Source organism: Medicago truncatula, chromosome 4 (genome assembly GCF_003473485.1).
Source record: "Medicago truncatula cultivar Jemalong A17 chromosome 4, MtrunA17r5.0-ANR, whole genome shotgun sequence".
NCBI classification, from domain to species: Eukaryota; Viridiplantae; Streptophyta; class Magnoliopsida; order Fabales; family Fabaceae; genus Medicago; species Medicago truncatula.
The window spans coordinates 37,058,355-37,079,163 of NC_053045.1; the positions used below are offsets into that span (position 1 = coordinate 37,058,355).

Consider the following 20,809-nt stretch of genomic DNA (forward strand, 5'->3'; position numbering starts at 1 on the left):
CCAACAAAAGGATCCGTAATGGCTACCGGTTAATATGGCATGCGGCGGTTTCGAGTATTTGGAGGGCTGGGAATGATCATATTTTCAAGAATACTATTTGTAATGTTGAGAATGTGGTGGAAGCTATCAAGGTTCTGTCGTGGAGATGGACATTGACTCGTGTCAAGGCGCCGACTTGCTTGTTTTATGAATGGTGTTGGAACCCAAAAGAATGCCTTTTGCGATAGGATTTCGATGTTTGTGTGTAGGAGCTTGAGGCTGGGGTATGCTGCCTTTCTGTTTCTTCCTGTTTTTCAGGTCTACAGTCCCTTTGGTATATGGCAGCCTCATGTCCGTGACAGTAGCAGCTGGGTTCTATTTTCTTTTTTCTGGTTTTTGCGCTTTTTGGTTTGGTTTTGGCCTTCTGGTATGGCTGTTTTTTAGCTACTGGTCTTCTGGTATATCAGAGACCTGTGTTATGTATGTTCTGCCTGCGTGTTTTGTTGTGTTGCTTACACACTCGCGCCGTAATAATATTTGCTGATTCTAAAAAAAAAAAAGTAACTTTATTAAGTAAACACTATTAAATTTGTTTCTAACAAGTTAGAAAACACATATGAACTTTGTAACGATGATATTTCATAAGAATATAAGAAAAACTTTAGAAGATATGCCACTGACATAAGTCGTCCTTGTAACTTTTCTATTATTTCTCATTGATGGTCTATCTCATGAAATCGTTTGAATGTACGATAGACTCATCATTGTAATCTATCTCACCATATCATTTTCTTCCTTTGAATTTGCAAAACAAATCACAAGGTCATTCCTTTGTTAAAGATCCTTATAAGTCCAATACTAAAAGTACATGTATCCTAACTCTTTCTTCCTCCTATCATTTATAGAATTAACATGCCATAGCTGCATACATTTGACTTGTGAGAAGCTCCACCATATGTTGGTCTAAATACTTTAAGTACTATGTATCCTATTGTGCCAAGTATAGACACAATACTATGATTCTCTTGACATATTTTAGCTAGTCCAAAATCTTAGATTTTTTTGGCAAAAATCGTCATCCAAAAGAATGTTTTGGGGTTTGATATCAAAATTATCACTCCCCTGACATCTTTTAGTTAGTCCAAAATCTTAGATTTTTGCGCAAAAATCGTCATCCCAAAAATTATCATGAGGTTTTATATCCAAATGCACAATCTTTGAAATACATCCTTAATGCAACTATGCAAGAATTCCAGTCCTCGATCAATGGTGTTTGCAATTTGGTACAATATGTTCCAAATCCAAACTGCAAATACCATCAGGAAGTCCACTTTTGAGGATGAACTTACCCAATGACCCTTGTGGGTTGTGGCATAAATTCATATATTAGTGCACTTTTTGCGGATGATATTTATTGCACTCTTCCTCCATGGCAGTCATGTTCAACTTTGTGATAGAATCCAGCTGCAGCTTATCATGTATGTTTTGGTACACAACATCCTTTGACATAGAATTCTCCAACATCTTGAATCTGCACCAACACCAAATTAGACTCTTTGTTCGTTTATTTCTTCCCCACGGGAAACAAAATAAAAATAAAAAAACAACATAACATAAAAGAAAAAGTTACAAGGTAGTGACCTTAAGAAAAAAAAATTATGTATTTATAAACAGCGAGACTACTTCAAATTAACTTTTAATAAGGTCATTGAACAAATTTTTTGAATATCTCAAACTTAAAAAGAAAACTATATATGAATTTGAGGCCATTCAATTATAAAAAAGAAGAGGGAAAAAAAGCTAATACTGGAGCGAGAAAATCTAAATGGAAGGAAGTGAAAGTGAGGGTGGGTGAGAGAGAAGGAGTACCAGTGATATTGGTGGTGAGATTGCATCAACTTCTTGCACACTCTTCTTCCTTCACTATTTTCTATCTCTAGAACAATTATATCTCTCATTTGTTTTCCACACCCTCTTTTTGTTCTTCAAGTAGCAGTATATAAAGAAAGATAAAATAAGAGCTATTGATTATTGGGTCCAAAGGCTACTGTTGTGTCAATTATTTCTTCCTCTTTTAGGTTTAATAATTGCTCTGCTTTGAAAAATTTCTTCCACTATTTCAGTTAGTGCTACTTTACACATGTTGATTGAGTTGGATTTTTGGAAGGTGGTTAGTGTGAGTGGTATTATTATTGTTTGAAAGAGTAAATATGGAGAACTCAAGATCAATTAGATGTGATGGTAAGAGATCTCTTAAAATATGGCAGTGTTAGATATTTTGAAGGAGAACTTTTTCATCTATTACCATCCTACCTGACTCGAGAGAATGGTACATGCAGTTGCGTGTAGAGTATATCCGATGAAAAAAACTATAATTGTGGAGAGACAATGTTAAAGGAAAAATTTGATTACCTTTCCCACAAATATGGAGGAAGAGCTATTCACGTCAAGAATTCCATGATTGGAGTTAGGTGCTGATTACTTTGTGAGGTGGGTATTGATTTACTTTCTGAGTTGGAAATTGATTTTCTCATAAGCTACTTCATTATTATGAGTTGGGTATTGATTTTCTTAGGAGGTGCACTACTTCCATTTTTTGTTTGTGCGTTGGGTATTCTGAATGATCCATTTCTAGATCCGAGTTCCATTGTTGTTTTCGGAATTAGAAAGAGTGCCTTAAAAAGGAAAATTACCATAGAAGAGATTTTCTCGCTCTCTATAAGACATTTCGCAAATTAGACGAATTTGTGCAAATTAGACTATAAACCGCGCCGCCTCCAAGATAAAACATATCAATTCAAATTGTGCGTTTACGTACTTCACCGTAAGTAATCGTTTGAGAAATAACATCCTCAATGTGGTATAAAACCACTATGATAAAGAAAAATACTGAAAGTTTCACAAGATTTTCGTCGTGACAAATCCGGAGTGACTTTAAGGATTAAGCTAATTTGCGGATTAAACAAACTTAATAATTAAGCCCAAGCCTGGTCAGACGGTTTGCGGCGTCACACATGATTGGCACAACCTTGTAAGTCACCCCCCACTTTTATAAACACTACTAGTGAGTGTGTCCTCTCCTATGTGGGGCATTTTTTCAATTCACACCAACACTAGTTCTATCCATTGGGACTTGTGTTTACTCTTCCAACTTCCACTCAAATTCAACTAGTGTTCAACAAGTTCCATTCTTGTTTAATTTTTAAACAGTGTTTTGTGCAAATATCAGACCATTATAATTGGGGGTTGAATATTTCAACTAATTTGGGCTAAGAGAAAAGAAGTTGAGAGTTCTGAAATTAAATCCGGACGAATAAGTAAATATTAATCTAACAAATTAACTACTAACATTTGTTATTAAAATAACATTATAATTGTAAATTTATTTAATGTATTTTCTTTTTTGGTTTTTGGTTTTATATTGATTAGGCATTTTAAGCATTCATGTGGTAATAAAAATAAAAAGTTTAATATCTCTCAATTTGGTGTCTATTATTCATGATAAATATAATGTAATTAATTGATGATCCCTTTTTGTTTAAATAGAGAAAAGACAACAATCACCGAAAATTGTATTTGAGGTTTGTACCTCGTTCACAACGTCAAACTTAACAATTTCGACAATTTTACTAGTTAGGATTTATGGACAATTCATGATCGTTTAGTGATTACAACTCAGATTTAGCACCTTTTAATTCATTAAACCAATTGTCAAAACTTTTTCTTAGTACAAATTTAATTTAATTAATTGACAATCCTCGGAAGCAAGCTTCCTAATTCCCCCAATCCTACCAATATTTTTTTGAAGAAGAATCCTACTAATATTTTAATTTTCTTGACAAAACTAAATTTTAATTGTGAGTACAGAAACAGCACCTTTACTCTTTTGAAGGGTTATTTCTTTCCTTAAAAAAAGTACTTGAACATATGTAGCGGAACATATTATTAGGGTTTCTTCTAAATACTTAGCCCCAAAGTTCAACAAGAAGTATTTATAGCGGAACATATGTTCCGTATTCTCTGCTAAATACCTCTTCAATGTATCCCCTTGTTCCTTTTATTAATTTATTGCACTCTTCTTCCATGACAATCACATTCAACTTTGGGATAGAATCTAGCTTATCTTGTATGTTGTGGTGCACGTCTTCCTTTGGCATAGAATTCTCCAACATCTTGAACCTGCACAAACACCAACTTAGATTGATTCATCATTTGTTAATTTCTTCCCCATAGGAAAAAAAAACATAAATAAGTTACAATGTACCCTATGAAAAAAATATATGCATTTATGAACAACATATAAAGTGAATATTTCAAATTACTCCATAGGCCACTACACAAATTTTGGAAATCTCAAACTTTAAAAAAAGAAAACTAGGAGTATTCCATTTGAAAAAGTATTACCATATTCTTAGCATGGATTGTTTTGTCAATAAAAAACATGGATTTGAAGCCATTCAATTATATAAAGAAGGGCCAAAAAAAGCTAAATATTGGAGCAAAAAAATCTAAATGGAAGGAAGTGAAAGTTAGACGTGAGAGAGTACCAATAAGATTTTCCACACCCTCTTTTGCTCGTTAAGTAGCAGTGTATAAAGAGATAGAAAATAAGCCCTATTGATTAATAAGCTTCATGCAAGCTACCATTGTGTCAATTTCTTCTTCCTCTTTTGTGTTTAATAATTGCTCTAGTAAAATAAAGTTTCTTCCTCATTTTCAGCTACTGCCACTTTGGCTTCTTGGAAGGTTGTGAGTGTGAGCGGTATTATTATTGTTTGAAAGAATAAATATGGAGAGACAATGATAAAAGGGAAATTGAGCACTTTTCATATAAATGGGAGGAGTTAGTTTACGCCAAGAATTCCATATATTAGAGTTAGGTATTGATTTATTTTGTGAGGTGGGTATTTTGCAATATCAAACCATTATAATTGTGTAGTTATCTACTAATGTTTTAGTTTTTTTTTTAAAGGTACTAATGTTTTAGTTGTAAGTGCAAAAACAAAACCTTTCAAAAACCTATTCATTAGTGGGTATGATGCATGCTATTGTCGTGTCAATTTATTCTTCCTCTATTGTGTTGAATAATGGCTCTACGGTAAAAAGTTGCTTCCCCAATTTTTGCAATATGGAGCGTATTTTTTTCGGTAGTTAGACAAAATGATAATAAAATACTGACATTAAGCATGGATGCTCCTCAAATTAGACGTGTTCTAGTGTCGGATATACGTCAGTGTCCAACACGACGCCTATAATTACACTGTATTTTATCATTTTCTCAAATTATTATTGTCGGTGTATCAATGTTCGTGTCGTGTTCAGTGTCTGTACTTCATAACTCAAAAATACATATGGAGGAGGATATGAGGTTTTAACTCCGGTTACGATATTCAATCTAACTATTTTAACATTTTTATCTGTTGAGTTGAGACTTGTAGACGTTGTAGAAACCCATTTACACATGCATGCTGAGTAGGATTCTTTGAAGTTTGTCACTATAAGGTCTATTAGTATTGTTTGAAACTTGGGTTAGTAGAGCATCAGTTTCTTCTCCTATTGTCATCATACGAATAAGTTAAATGATTTTTTTTAAACAGTAAGTTAAATGAATTGATTTTGATTATAACTGAGTTGAATATAAAATCATTCATGTTTAAATGCATTCATTTTTTGTTTTTGAAGGAATTTAAATGCATTCATATAAAACTGATTAAGAGATTCATCAAGTGGTTTGGTGGTTTGATTAGGAACACAACGATTAGAGTAACAAAAAAATCATGAGTTCGACTCCCCATCTAACATGACTAAGAATTAACATTGATCATTAAAAATAAAAATATAAAATTGACTTGAACAAAAAATTTGAAGGTAAAAATTAATTGCAGAATCAAGTTTCAAATTTTAGTTTCAAGTTAATCAATGCTGACGCAGGATGAATTTTACTTGAGAATATCCAAACATTCTAAAATCAATTTTACACATTTAGAATCAATCTTGTGACTCTTCAAAATTAGAACCAAACATACACTTATGATGCAAAACCACTTTTAACTCGGATAACTTATTCCAAAATAAATTTTAGGAAAAATGGATATCACATGTATCTTATATTGACGGGTGTTTTTAGGTACGTAGTTATGGTGTACCGTCTATATGCATCTTGTGGGGATGGCGTTTAATAATATTGGCCGATTAAAAAAAAAAAAAAACCCTGAATCTTATCTTATATAAGTAAATGGAGTATTAGAAGTGATGTGAATTTGTGAAATGTAATATTCCCTCTCAAATGGTGGGACCTCGGCTGAAACAAGCATAGCGGTAGAGGAGCAAATTCTTTCAATGTTAGCCAATATGGCTAAGCAAAAGTTGAAGCAAAATAAAGAAAAACTATATGCCACAAAAGATCAAATGTCATTTTCTTTTGGTACTAATGGATCTCCAAAAAAAAAAATATGTTTCTTTTTATCAAATTGTGTCTCAATGCAATGATGCTGATTTTTAGAAGCTATGAAATAAAACTTTTATTTCATTAATCCGTGAAATGGGCTATTTCACAAACACATAAGATTTCTTCTACACATATACACTCAAAGGTAATTAACATGGAAGATAAGGTATTTGTGCAAGTCTTCTTTAGTTCACCATATAACTCAAACCAATGACAGCATAAAAACAAGGTCAAGGCCATACTTGTGGCCATTTACATTCAAGCTCTTCACCAATAGGAGTCTGAAATCATATTATATAGCTCTGGTCATAGGAAATTAACAATAAAGTCACCACTACCAGCATCAACATGAATATGTGTGTCCTATCTAAAATTTTAGAAATGTTAACCAAATCAGTATATGCACGAACATGGTAAATCAAATTAAGTATAGAATATATTATATATAGATGTTTGAATAACGTGGTATCATGTTCATACATTGGTTCAATTTGCAAATCAACAAAAAACAAAACATAATTGAAGTGAGGGGGATAAATACCAAAACTAAAATGATTGATCATTTTCATACTCCAAAGTAAAAGTTATTATTCATTTAGGGTTCATAGATTTAATTTGCAACTAAACCCTAAATGTTATACATTAACAATTATAACAATATTGTGTTATACTTATTCATTTATAATTTAAGATGATTATTAAAATACTCATTTATTCCAACGTAACCATATATGTCAAGAAGATGAGAAAGAGAGGAAGTATATGAAGATCAATGGTAATAGGATACTCATTCATATGGTTATTGTTGATGGATTTCATAATGAGCTTGTTGCATTCTTCCTCCATGGACGCTGACATAGTTCTTGTCGATAGATACCACAACAAGTTTATTGCACTCTTCTCCATGGCACAATTGACATCCTTGGAGGAAGAAAACAGCCATGGAAGATGAGTGCAATATACTCATCATGGAATCTTTATCCCATCATATATACTGTATTATTTTAAAATTTCTCCGCAAAATCATGATAATAACGAAAGATGAGCTAGCTCAAATGCACACTATTTATCTTCAAGAAGTTTCCCCAAAATTTGGTTAGGTCTGCACAAGGATTGAATGTTGTTTAAAGCAACAAAGAAGCAGGTCATTCTCTAATATATTGGACTGGAGGGAGTATTTTCTTATAAAGAGAGAAAACCCTTGTCTTTTGAGAGTATGATAAAGTACTTGTTTTCCACCTGTTCATCAAGAAGCAGGTAGGTGTATATAAAGAGAGAAAATATGACCAATTGATTAATGAGCACCATGCAGGCTACCTTTGTGTCAATTTCTTCTTCCTCTTTTGTGTTGATAATTGTTTTGCTACAAAAAAATTGTTCCACAATTTCAGCTACTGCTGCTTTACACATGTATGATGAGTTGGATTTTTGGAAGCTTCTGATTATGAATGAGAGGTATTATTATTGTTTGCAAGAGTAAATATGGAGAAAAATGTGAGTACTTTTCACATAAATGGAGGAGGATCACCCCACTACCATTGTCTTTTTTCTTCTTCTTTTGTTTATTCTTTCGTAATTTTGCATTTAGTTATTGATTTTCTTTGGAGGTACTCCCGTTTTAAGATATGAGTGTCATTTAGTGCCAAAGCACAGCTATAAATCCAGCAAGGAATTTTAATGGTCTTAGACTCTTAGAGTGTCTTTGGATGAGGGAATGTAATGTTTTGAGGGAATTCAAATACTTTGATGTGAATTCTATTGTTTGGATAATAATTTGAAGAATTTTCAAAATGATGGAAATTTATGAAGTATTTTGTTCAAGTTAAATTTAAAGAATTTCAAATGACACCTAAAAGTTAAGAATTTCAAAATTCTTCATTGTTATAAATTTTCAAATTCTGCAATTTGGTCCTCAAACTTTCCAAAATTTTCAATTTGACCCCTAGAAATTTATAAAAAATTGCAAATTGACCCCTCAAATTTTCCAAAAAATATATTTTGACCCCTCAATTTTTTGAAATTTTCAAATTGACCCCTAATTTCATTTTTCAAATTTGGCCCAAAAAAAATAAAGTTTATAAAAGTTGCCCAAAAATGATGACAGTAATTTTTTTTATTACTTCATCCAAACAATAACATTTAAGAATGAAATCATTTGAATTCCCTAGAATTCTAAATTTTTCAAAATTTCTCAAATACCCTATCCAAACACACTCTTAGTGATCATATGAAGATATCCAAATTTAGAGAAAGGGAACATACCAGAGTCATTAAGCAAGCCTCTTAATACCACTAATAATCCTACTAATTTTTTCGTTGTAAATGCAAAAACAAAAGTTCGAACCCAAACTCTCTATATCGCAATGTCTTTGCACACTGAATTATGGTCACGTTGACCACAACTATCATTAGTTAGGTCACCAAAATTTGACAAAAAATAATGCATTAGAAAGGAGAAACAACAACATCAATTCAAAATGCATCATTAATTATTTGCATGATAAAATAATTGATTGTTTTCTTTCTATTAGATACGAATGAGTCTAAATAATTTACACATTTTAAAATGTGATGACACAAATATTACTACTTTTTGTTCATTAAAAAGTGGAAACTACGTTTAATTGATATCTTTTTTAAGCTTTTATATTTGTACATCTTTAATTTTCCAACACTCATTTAACATATTATTTTCTTTTCATATTTATCTTCCTATCACATCATCAACATATTACATTTATTACATCATTCTGTTTATTATTTTTTCTGTCTCAAGGTGTAGATGGAAGTAGAATTTCATTTGTATACCATTAAGGAGGAGTGTCCCTCCTGTATATAGATAATTTTCTAACTTTTTGTAGAGATAATTGTGATGTGATTTGTCAAAGTGTATGTCTCATGAAACTTTATGTCTTAGTCTAGAGATTTTTATTTTTATTTTTGAAAAATCTTAGTATAGAGATAGTAGTGGCGCATTTTGCTTTGGAATCGCCCAACTTTTTTCAAACTCTCATGTTCATTGATTTATTTTATTTCAGCACGATGCACCACCTCAATGTTATGTCAATTTCTTCTTCCTCATTTGTGTTAATAATTGCCCTGATCTAAATATTTTTCTTCACCAATTTCAGCTATTTCGACTTTATGGTGAGAGTCATCATTTCATGAATGTTGACCATCACTCACTCCAAGTGGTAAATAACAATGATGCAGTGACGAAACGTGCCCCTTCTCTCTCTCTCTCTCCCAAGGTATAAACAACATTTGAGAAATACTAATTAGGGCACAATTTCAAATCAATAAGCATTTAGACGCACACACATAAACGATAAAATTTTGAAAAAAAAATATATTGAATCACATCACTTAATACTATTTCTTCTTCATATTTATGTGTGTGCGGCCAAATAAATTTTATTTAAGATTGAGACTATGTATGATTTGCTCAACAACATTATTGCATAAGAGAGTTGTTGATACTCAATAGTAGTGTGCTCAAAATAACACAAATTATAATTATGATTAAAGCTCTTTGAAACATAATAAACCATCAAATAATTTTAATCTTCCAGGTACTTTTCACTCACTTGAATCTAAAAGAAGTAATTCAATTAAATACAAAATTCACACATTAAGGTTATTCTTCCCACATAAATACGAAGTTCACTACGTGTTATGAGATCACGGTGATGTAACCAGCTGCAATGCACAAAATAATGACTTAATAATAAGAGTAGTGATATGGTTTCCATCAAATGAGTTCAGTTCTGCAAGCCATCGCCACAAAAAACAAAGATATCTGTTATATTTTGATCAATGGTCACGATTTTAGTTGTGCATATGGTTTCAAAAACGGATATAGGAGCCAACTATCGTCCTTTCCATCCTCTTTGTTTCCATGGAAAAACTCATGGGAGGTCACAAGGTTTCGAACGTATGATTTGGGCATACTCACAAAAATAAAAATAATATAGAGAAAAAAGAATTAAATAATATACTCAATGATAATTTATACAGAAATTGAAGACTGTGAGAGATAAATCTGAAGGCTTATCCCTGTAGTATTCTGGCAACTGTTCATTGCAATTTGCAAAGTTGTTCATAATCTCAACGAGAAGCACGAGGTTTTTTTCCTTTGCTCCTTTTCATTTTTTTTCTTCTTCTGTAATTTGTTCAATTTGGGGTTTATGATTATGAGGATGGGTTTGCTGAGTCAAGAGTGATTGGATAGCCATGCAGAAAAGAGAAAGTTTCACATCAATGGTTCAACAAATTTCTGTACTATATTTTATGTTATGAGATTTTGTTTCCTTAAAAGGAAGAAGGTCCACATTAAGGGCAGTCACTAAAGTCTCTAGTGACAACTTTCGCAGGCCAAAAAATAATGAGCAAATAAGGACTTTATGTGTCACATATAGCTATTAGGGAACGAGTTTTATAAGTTATTCAAATTGTTAAGGAATGGGTTTTATACCGTTCTTAGATATTAGGGTTTATAACCACATATGAAATTAGTATCTGGGCTTTTAACCACATATCAAATCGTTAGAGAATGGGTTTTATAACATTCTTAGATATTGGAGTTAGTAACTCATTCCCTAGTTAGCTATTAGGTTTGTAATCACATGAAATTATCATTTTATGTAGACGTAGATGACAAACTCAAACCCTAGCTTAAGACTAACCTTGGGACATTGGGACTAATCAAGTTCAAACAAACTCAAACCCTAATTTAAAACTAATCTTGGGATATTTGGGACTAAACAAGTTCAATCTAGATTAAACCCTAGCTTAAAATTAATAATAACATCAATAATAGTAATAATATTACTAATCACATTTTAAGTAATAGTAGTAATAATATAAAGGGTTAATTGTTTAAAATGACCCTGTAAAATACGCAATGTCTGAAAAATAACCCTGTAAAATAAAAAATACATATTCTAACCCTGTAATTTGAGATTTTTCTTATTTTTTACACTCTATTATACGCATGGTCCAAAAAAGTGATGGAAAGATTGAATTTTTTCATGATTTTTTCCAGGCATCTTTAGGATGTTAAGACATGGCTTTACACAAAAAATTATATATTTTTTCGACTAGGGACAAATTTATTATGAATTTGTATTCCCCATAATTATGAATTTCTTAAACAATTCATAATTAATTCGTATCTCGTTTAAAAACTTCAAAATTTCATGGTGAAGGTTCTTATGATGTTTAGTAAAAAAAAGGTTCTTATGATGAAAGAATCTTTGCGTGCAGTCTTACATAGTTTTTTCCATGACAATAACTTTAACAACAGTTACCCAAACGAAAATCTCAACCATCCATTTTATATTTTTCTATATCAATGGCCTCAAATCAACAAGTCCAAGTTGAACCCAAAGTTTTGGTGGTCCAAATTAAAAGAATCATGGAATATTTTAAGATTTAAAGTACAAAATAATAACATTAGATACCACTTAATTAAGATAGTAATTAATATGGTAAAATAATTATAATATAATAAATAAAGTTATTTTGTAAGTAAATAAAAACAAATTGTTAAAAAATGTGGGACCACGGCCTCTATGACCCCATGGTCCCTTCACCATTGTGCATATGTACAAGTCTCGCATGTACGTGCTAGTTTTCATCATTTGAAAATAAATTTTACCATTAAATTAAATGAAATATGTTTTAGGTTCGCTAGATTATCTGTGGTAGTGGTTGTTTTATGGTCGCTTTTCTTTTTTGTACCATACTTTGGCACTGACTTATTTGTATCACTCGATAGGGTTTGAATTTATGGTACTGGATCAGGTCCTTCGCCCCGAGTCTTGTACTTCCCTATCTTTTTATTTTAATTTCTATTTTGCCTTAAAAAAATAAAATAAGTTGTGACTTTTTTATCCAATGGTGGACAAATTCCACAAAAACGATTTTTGAATCACTCGTAAAAAGTATATACTCAGTTTCTATCTTTGATGACAATGCTCTAGTTATCAACATTTGTTTCTTTCCCTTGGAAGCAAGCATCTCTTCTTTCAACTTTGAAGAGTGTCAGTCACTACTACGTACTCTTCTATTCTCAGTCACTAATGACATGTCCTTGGATATAAATTAAGTTGGTTAATATATCCCCAATGTAATCCGCGTACTTTAAAAATAAGCTGCATTTTAAACTTAGATAAATGAATGCACATGTCTCCTTGATTGAAGTAAAAAAAAATAAAAAAATACACCTCGTTACATTAAAGTTTCCACATACGCAGAGTCCATAAAAGATCCCACCATTTTAATGTATTGTAGAAAGTCAAGAAACTTTTTTTGTATGACAAATTCAGCACGAGAGCTGTAGTAACACTCAGGTTATTGTGAGCATGCAACATGCAGAGCACTAGTCTCCGAAAATATTCCAAAGAACAACCGTTGGTTTTTATAGGTATGATTCTACTCAATTTGTAAGTAAAATTATGACTAAAATTGACCATGTAAATATAATAGATAACAGATCAATTAGGGGAGGCCTAATGAGATAAGCATTGGTACATTGATAAAAACTCAATGATTCTAATTTTCAACATTTTCTAATCTTCTACTAGTTTTGGTTTCTAAAACTTGTATTGACCTCTTGACGATGTCAGTACCAGTGGCGGATCTTCTAAGGGGCAGGCAGGTGCCATGGCATCCCCCAGATTTCCCTTATTTACTATATTAGGTGCATAATTTTGATAACAATTCAGTTGATGCAGTGGTAAGGGGTGCCATGAACTGGGAAAGGTCGCGGGTTCAACACTGCCTAATTTTCATTTTACATGTTTTATCTTTTACTTTTAAAAATTGTATTAAAAAAAACAGTTTTGATGAGATTTGAACCCACAATCTCTTGATGCTTTCAAAGGATTTATGCTACTAGATTAGTTATCATTTATTGTTAGTATTTAAAACTGTTTAATATATATTCCATGGAAGTTTGGCACCCCAAAAAATTTTACTTAAGATCCGCCACCGGTCAGTACTATACTATGTAAATATATATGTTCAATTATTCATCCAGAATCTTATAAAGTTTGTTGAATTTATTCGATTTTTTGTAAAGAATAATTCAATGCAACAAAGTAATGAAAATGTTATATCAAACACATATTGTCTAAATGAAACAATATTTTTATCAAATGATTATTAAATATGTTCTTTTTATGATGAATTGGTATTATAGAATTTTTTTTTTTTTTGACTAAAAAAGATGTTATAGATAATAAATTATTCCGGAAAAATATTTGTAACTACTTATATTCATCATGTTTAATTTTCAAAAATTAGTAACATTTAAAAAGTGATTCTATATACTATATATAAAGAAAACTACCCCTTTTAGAATTTTTGGGTTGAATTTTTCCTTCTAAAAATACCCTCAATTTTCAATACAAATAACATATGTAACAAATAGATAAGAATAATATTAAAAAAATATAACAAACACGATAGAAATATATATATATATATATATATATATATATATATATATATATATATATATATATATATATATGTCTGTTTTTTTTTTCTTTATCATTTTAAAAGTGTAACAGACTAAATGAGTATATTTATACCTAATTTTTTAGGGTTATATATATTTTTGGTCCCTATAAATATACCAACTTTTCGTTTTAGTCTCTCTAAAATTTCCCTTCAACTTTTAGTCCCTCAAAAATTTTCCATATTCACTTTTGGTCCCTCTTTTAAAGTAAAATCATATGTAGAATACATATTTTTAAATAATATTTTGCATAAAAATTCATAATATTATAAGAAACTCTCCCAAAGAAAATTAGAAATTTTTAACAAAACATGAATTTAATATTAATTTTTATATTTTTGACGGTTAAAAATTAATAATTAATTTATGTTTTGTTAAAAAATTCTAATTTTTTGGGGGAATATTTTTTACAATATTCTACACATTTCTGCACAATTTCATTAAAAAAAATACAAAAATTAACTTAAAAATAGGGATCAAAAGTAGTGATTGAAAATTTTATAGGGACAAAAAGTTAAAGGAAAATTTTAGAGGGACTAAAACGAAAATTTGGTATATTTATAAGGACCAAAAACATATTTAACCCAATTTTTTATTATCCCAATTATAGCCTTAAACAACTTTTTCTATAATAAAGATTGTTGTTGGTGTTATTGAAATAAATAATCATGTTAATTTGGTATGTTATAATTAAAAAACAACAAACATTTATATTTTTAGTTTTAATCAAAATTAAAATTTAATAAAAAAAACATAGTTCATAGTTTTCAAATGTTAACACAGTAAAAAAAAAAGCAAAAAGACGGATATTCAATGAGTTAGTGAATAGCGTGAACCCTAGCATGTGGAACAGATACCCCTCGGCCAAAAGATTAACACCGCAACCCCTTTGATCAAGAGAGTTATTTTTCACATAATTACTTGAGCAACCAAGTAATAATGAACTCAAACGTGTTTTTAATCAAATCTATAAATGAAAGGTCACTTTGTTCCAACAAGATGAAAACATCCCTAATAAAACCTTGTTTCAACTTAAAGACTTTTTATTTGAAAGGGTGAACTAAAAATTTTGTATGTTTTTGCAGAAATTTGAATGGATTCCGATTCATCTAAACATACGCATACAGGAAAATGCCAATGGAAGCAACCCCTCTCAAAAAATTACAGCAAAAGATTCAAACAATTATTTGCTTACTCTAAAGCTGCATAACAATTTTAGGATGTGAACTAATAACAACCTTTATTACAGACATCATTATAAAGTTATAATACTTACTTCCTCAGAAATCAACCGACTTGATTATTATATCAGCATTTTTCTTGGACTTCATTATAAGTTCTGCATTGAGTCTGTCGTTGTTCTCTATTCGCTGCTTAGCAATGTCTGGAGGCTTGCCAGTAGAGATATGCCTCTTCAAAACTCGCTGCATTGCTTTATCAATATCAATATCAATAAACCATTTCTCATCAAACAAAGATGAAATCTCCTTCCATACCCCATTTTCCAAGAGCAAAAGTTGCCTTCTACAATAATGATTTTGTGCTCAAGGTTCACAAAGATAGCATCTTGCACTGGATCTCCAACACCATGGTCAAATGATGGTGCATAAACTGATCCATGGACTCTCACATTCTTGAGACAGGTAAGTAGTCGCGTGGGATTGAATGTCCATGGAGCTCCCCTTCTGGCATGTGCTTCCTCGGGATTCTTCATAGCATCTAGTTCAGAACGATAAAGATGAAAACCATCCATGCGAATCACAATAGCAACATCAGGAGGTTGAACCTGAGAGTCAAAGGAAGAAGTTTTCTCTGGCCAAAGCTTGTTTATGCGTTTGGCTACTTCATGCGCTATGGTGCTTTTTCCAGCACCAGGTGGACCAGCCAGGCCAACAAAAACTTTATAATTAGGATTTAACGACATTGACGCTGGAGGCAGAATTCGTTTAACCAATGTATCATATATCTCATCAACACCACTTCCCTCTACAACTTGAACATGATCCTTTTCAGTAGATAAAACCTTGAAGAGATTACTCTTGTTAGTGCGATCGCGTGTTGAAGAAAATGATAATTGAACAAATTTGTTACACCGCGCGATGGAGATTGAACACGAATTCCGACCGCCAGTGATTGATTTTGTTATCGGCAAGGAAGGAATTTTTCCCGTCGTTGAGGAGAAGGTTACTTCCATTTGCTCAATCAAATATTGAAGCTTGAATTCAATGATTACTACTAGACAAATCAATAGTATCTATACTATATATATATAATAAAGATAACAACTATTTCGGCTCTTGCTAAATTTTTTCTCTTTCTAAAAATACATTCAATTTTCAATTTTGAATACAAATAACAAATGTAATAAAGAGATAACAATAAATTTAAATATTAAAAAAATATAACAAACACGATATATATATATATATATATATATATAGAGGACATATCTTATGAGAATGTCTATCTTATATGAAAATGATAGAATAATTATTATCAACCATTAGATCAAAAGTAGATGATGGAGATTAAAAGTTTTATTTTTAACAACACGTGTGCTTTCCACATTGTATCTTTGGTACCGTTTGGTCAGGCTTTTTTCGGTCTGAAAGCTACTTTAAAGTTATTTTTTTAGTTGTAAAGTTATTTTTCAGTTAAAAGTTGTTTGGCAAAATATTGTATAAAACTTTAAATTTATTATTTTTTTGGTGGTGTCTGGGATTCGAACCCGCGACCTTGCATATATTTATGCATTGTCTATATCAACTGAGCTAAGCTAGAGAATAGTTTGTTTTTTCTTTTCCAATTATACTATATAACAAATTTTGTAATAAGAATATCATATTTTTGGTGTCATTTAAAAACATAAGAATTTATATTATATGGTATTATATTTGTTACATTGTTGGTGTCATTGAAAAAGATATGTTTAGTTTTTTTTAATAAGAAAAAGATATGCATAGTTTGTTACAATATAAAAGTGTAAAATATATATAAGTATAATTTTTTTAGGCATCTATACTTGTACTTTTAATTAAAATCAAAATTTTATAAAAATAATAATTGTACGCATTACGCAACACTAAAAAAATTATACGCATTAGCGTAACAAAAAAAAACAGACATACAGACATAAAATATTACTCTAAACGCTAATATGTGTGTGTGTGTGTATATATTTGTGAGGTTGAAGAAAGGGAATAAAAATATTTGGTGTCATTCAATGACAGCATGAATAAAAATATTTGTGAGGTTTTGATAATTAAAAGATATTAAAATTAAATATATAAGTGATAAAAAGATAATAAAATTCCTTCAAAAATAGATAATAAAATTAAATTGATCCTCCTTTAAAAAAAATTATATGGACCGGTTAAAAAAAATGAAAGAAAAAATAAATTGAAAATAATATTAAAAAATAAAAGAAAAGGTTGTCTGCGTGAGTTGAAGAGAGATGTTTGTGAAATAAATTACGGATAAGTAGTTTTTTGAAGTAACATTTAACAACTTTTGGTTAAAGTTCATTCCATTCAATTTTATGCATTCTAAAAAAAGTATTTTTTTCGAAGATACTTTATTGATATTTTGTTTGACCTAGCTTCTCCTTAAAAATGTAGAGAAACTGAAGAGAGAAAAAAAAAGCCGGGACAAATGGTGTTGAGAGCTTTTCAGCTTCTCATCTTCGCCGATCCAAAAACCACACAGCAGAGCTTTAGGGTTTGTTTGTTACGGATTAAAATAAAAGTGATTTTGATATAAAATAATTTAAAGATTATATGAAAAATCAGAATCATTTTTGCGTTTGTTTACTGTAATAAAACTCACTTTTTTAAAACAAATAATTTAGTTTGTTTGGATACAACTATATAAAAATAATTTTTTTTGTTACAAAATTAGTTCAATCTTTTAAATTATATTTTCTCTCTCCTCTAAAAAAAATCTATTTTATTTTAAACTACTCCTAACAGCTTCTCAATTGAAGCTGTTTTTAGATTATTTTTAAATTCTGATTTTTTTTTAAATCTATAACAAACGGACTCTTAGATTATTTTTTTAAAATAAATAATTTTTTTTTTAAAAAAACTATAACAAACGAGCTCTTAATCCATTCCCACCCACCGTTTCTGCTGACACCCTTCACCATCAAAATTGTGCTTTTATTTTTTCATTTTTTACATGACAAATTGATCTATTGATAGCAATTAATCGATCTATCTATTGATAATATCGTTCATGATGTAAACAAAAAACCAATTTCAATATTTCCTCTTAAATCAATATTTCATCGTGAATCAAACAAACAAACAATTAACAGTGATTTAATCTTTCAAATCTATTTCAATGTGTATTCCTATGGTGCTGAATTGATTTTGTTAGTTTGGGTTTTTTATAGATTTTTTTTTGTTCACGGAGGTTTTACAATGAACATTGAAATAAAAAATCAATTTGACATGTATTACGAAAAACTGATGGGAATCAATTTGTGAAGGTTCACGTTATTCTTCTTGATGGAGGAAAGAATTGGTTGCTGTGTGAGGGAGATAAACACGATGAGAATAGGAATGATGAAGGAGACGGAGTTCTAATTAGGTACACGTGAGTTTTAATGCAGTGCTTCAGTATCAGCAGTGTATTTTGTATCTAATAATTATTCTCATCATTATGATCTAAGATGGTCATTCTCATATATGATATGTTCTCTATGGTTAGGATTAAATGATACCATGGTTATAAATTAACGATGATAAATATGTTTCTTAATTAGGTGATAGAGAGTATTTGGTGTAAGTTAATTAATTTGGTGATAGTTTTAAGCCTTTGGATTAAATGAAATGAATGGATAAGATTTGGTGTCAAACTAATTTTGATATCATTGGATCAATTAAAATAAACGGATATGATTTGGTGTAACTAAATACACTTACACCTGATGTCAACGGATCCTGCCTATATATATATATAGGAATTTGCTAGAACACACCCACTAGTTTTTATGTAGGAGTGTTTTAGTAAGCTACATCTTAATGTGTATTTAACTACTTTTTAATTATAACTTGCTAAAACACATCTTATAAAAAATAAGTGGGTGTATCCTAGCAAATGTTTATAGGAGTTGTTAACATACACTCACTTGTTTTGTAGAAGGTGTGATTTAGCAACATTTACCTTAAAGTGTATTTAACAATTTTTTTAGTTATATCTTTGCTAAAACACACCTTAATAAAAATTAATGAGTGTATCCTAACAAACCCCATATATATATATATATATATATATATATTTCTGGTTTTTGTTCCGTTATCATTTAAAAAGTGTAACAAACTAGATAAATCTCATTGGTAAAAAAGTTTTTGATTTGGTAACATTTGTAAAATGTTACTAAAATCCAAATATGTTGTAGTGAATTTTACGGTATTTAAAACTTGATCAGCTCAAGAAAATCATTATATTCTTTTATTTTTTATTTTTATTTCAAATATCTAGAAGAAGAATGTTACATTATCTATTCTCTCAAATAAAATAATTTTTTATTCATAATAAAAATAAATGAATTTTATCAACAACAAAACTCTTCTTTGTAGTTTATAAACTTTAACTCAACTATCAATGTTGATATTGTTAAGTTTGACCTCTTCATCTATGTTTGAATTTGAAACCTCATAATTGTATGTGTATTTTAGGTGGTTTGTCACCGCATCTATTGAGGAAAAAATCAATCTTACCCACACAACTCAAACCTAAAATCCTTATTAAAATAATATTTCTAAGGGGTGATTTATGGTATGTGTAAACATGTAATAAAAATGAGATAAGTTTTGTGTATTTCATTTAAAATAATTAAACGATATATTTTTTTTATACGTAATTAAACGGTGTGTTCAAATAATTGTGATCATGCTTACGTGAGAGTTATTTATGGGTGATTTTTTTTTTTTTTTGAAGGAGTTAATTTATTGGTGATTGTTTAACCGCAGAAAGACCCCAAACATTGTGGGGCCGTAAAATTGCAACTGGAGAATAGAATCATAACCATATCTTATCTAATATCTATATCATCATCACATAAAATTAATATCTTAATAAAGTTGAGAAAGAAGAAGAAACACAAAAAGTGAGAGAGATATATCATCAGAAATGGATGCAATGCAATTCGCTCTTCCAGTTTTGGGCATTGTTGCAGCTGCAGTAGTGACCTTCTATGCAGTGAGTTTCAATGAGATTAGAGAGGTAAGCAACATCATCAATTATGTAATATATATTACATGATGATATCTTTATCAATCTTATAAAGTTGAATTATGACAGAAATCACTTCAAGATTGGGATGATTCTGAATCAGACAATGGAGGTTTTAGACCAACATCCAGCTCCCGAGAGAGAAGAGCCAGAAGACAAGCTAGTAAAAATACCAAAAAATGACTACAACAAGAACGAGAATTACTCTATTTAAATGTTATGTTGTCTTTCATTTCTTTAGTTTTATGTTTGATTTTATACTACATGTTGTCTTTCATTTTGTACTAGGTTGAGTGACCTTTTCAATAGTTTTTTTTTTTGGTGTTCGTTGAATAGTGCTCGTGTTCCATTTTCTATCCAAAAAAAATGTAGAAAGTTGTGTATCAAATATGAGTTAGAAGTCACACATTTTGTGTTTTCCGCTGAGTCGATGATTAGTCTGACAACAAGTTGCTCGTCCAAAGACCAAAATAGTTGCATGTTCATTTTTACATCTCATCCTTAAATGACTTTTCTCCCTCTTTTTCAAATTTCAATGTTATCCTCTCTTTATATTTTAATGGTCTAGATTGTCACATTATTTCCTCTTGAGAGGATCTTAATCTCACACTTGAGGGTGA

The 20,809-nt window shown here is 30.3% G+C and overlaps 1 protein-coding gene, 1 long non-coding RNA gene and 1 pseudogene across 3 annotated transcripts; 1 reads left to right on the forward strand and 2 right to left on the reverse strand.

Annotated features, from left to right (window-relative positions):
- Nucleotides 1-781: 781 nt before the first annotated feature.
- On the reverse strand, nt 782-2,637 carry LOC120580025 (uncharacterized). Of its 2 annotated transcripts, none has more exons than XR_005645644.1 (2): nt 2,392-2,637; nt 782-1,510 (listed from the first exon to the last, which is right to left on the reverse strand). It is a non-coding gene; the product is annotated as an uncharacterized lncRNA (long non-coding RNA). The 2 variants fall into 2 exon arrangements; XR_005645643.1 differs by lacking the exon at nt 2,392-2,637 and adding an exon at nt 1,849-2,382.
- A 12,595-nt stretch (nt 2,638-15,232) lies between these two features.
- LOC11438135 (putative uridine kinase C227.14) lies at nt 15,233-16,146 on the reverse strand (annotated as a pseudogene).
- Nucleotides 16,147-19,979: 3,833 nt separating this feature from the next.
- LOC11440254 (uncharacterized) lies at nt 19,980-20,695 on the forward strand. The gene is made up of 2 exons (XM_003607249.4): nt 19,980-20,180; nt 20,259-20,695. Exons 1-2 carry the CDS (start codon nt 20,088-20,090, stop codon nt 20,370-20,372), a joined length of 207 nt encoding a protein of 68 aa, XP_003607297.1. The 5' UTR covers nt 19,980-20,087; the 3' UTR covers nt 20,373-20,695.
- Nucleotides 20,696-20,809: the final 114 nt, after the last annotated feature.

Excerpts from the sequence above, each read along its gene's own strand:
- LOC11440254 (XM_003607249.4), top strand. The coding sequence starts at position 20,088 with ATGGATGCAATGCAATTCGCTCTTCCAGTTTTGGGCATTGTTGCAGCT. Across the intron at positions 20,181-20,258 it reads GTTTCAATGAGATTAGAGAG|AAATCACTTCAAGATTGGGA; the intron begins GTAAGCAACATC and ends GAATTATGACAG.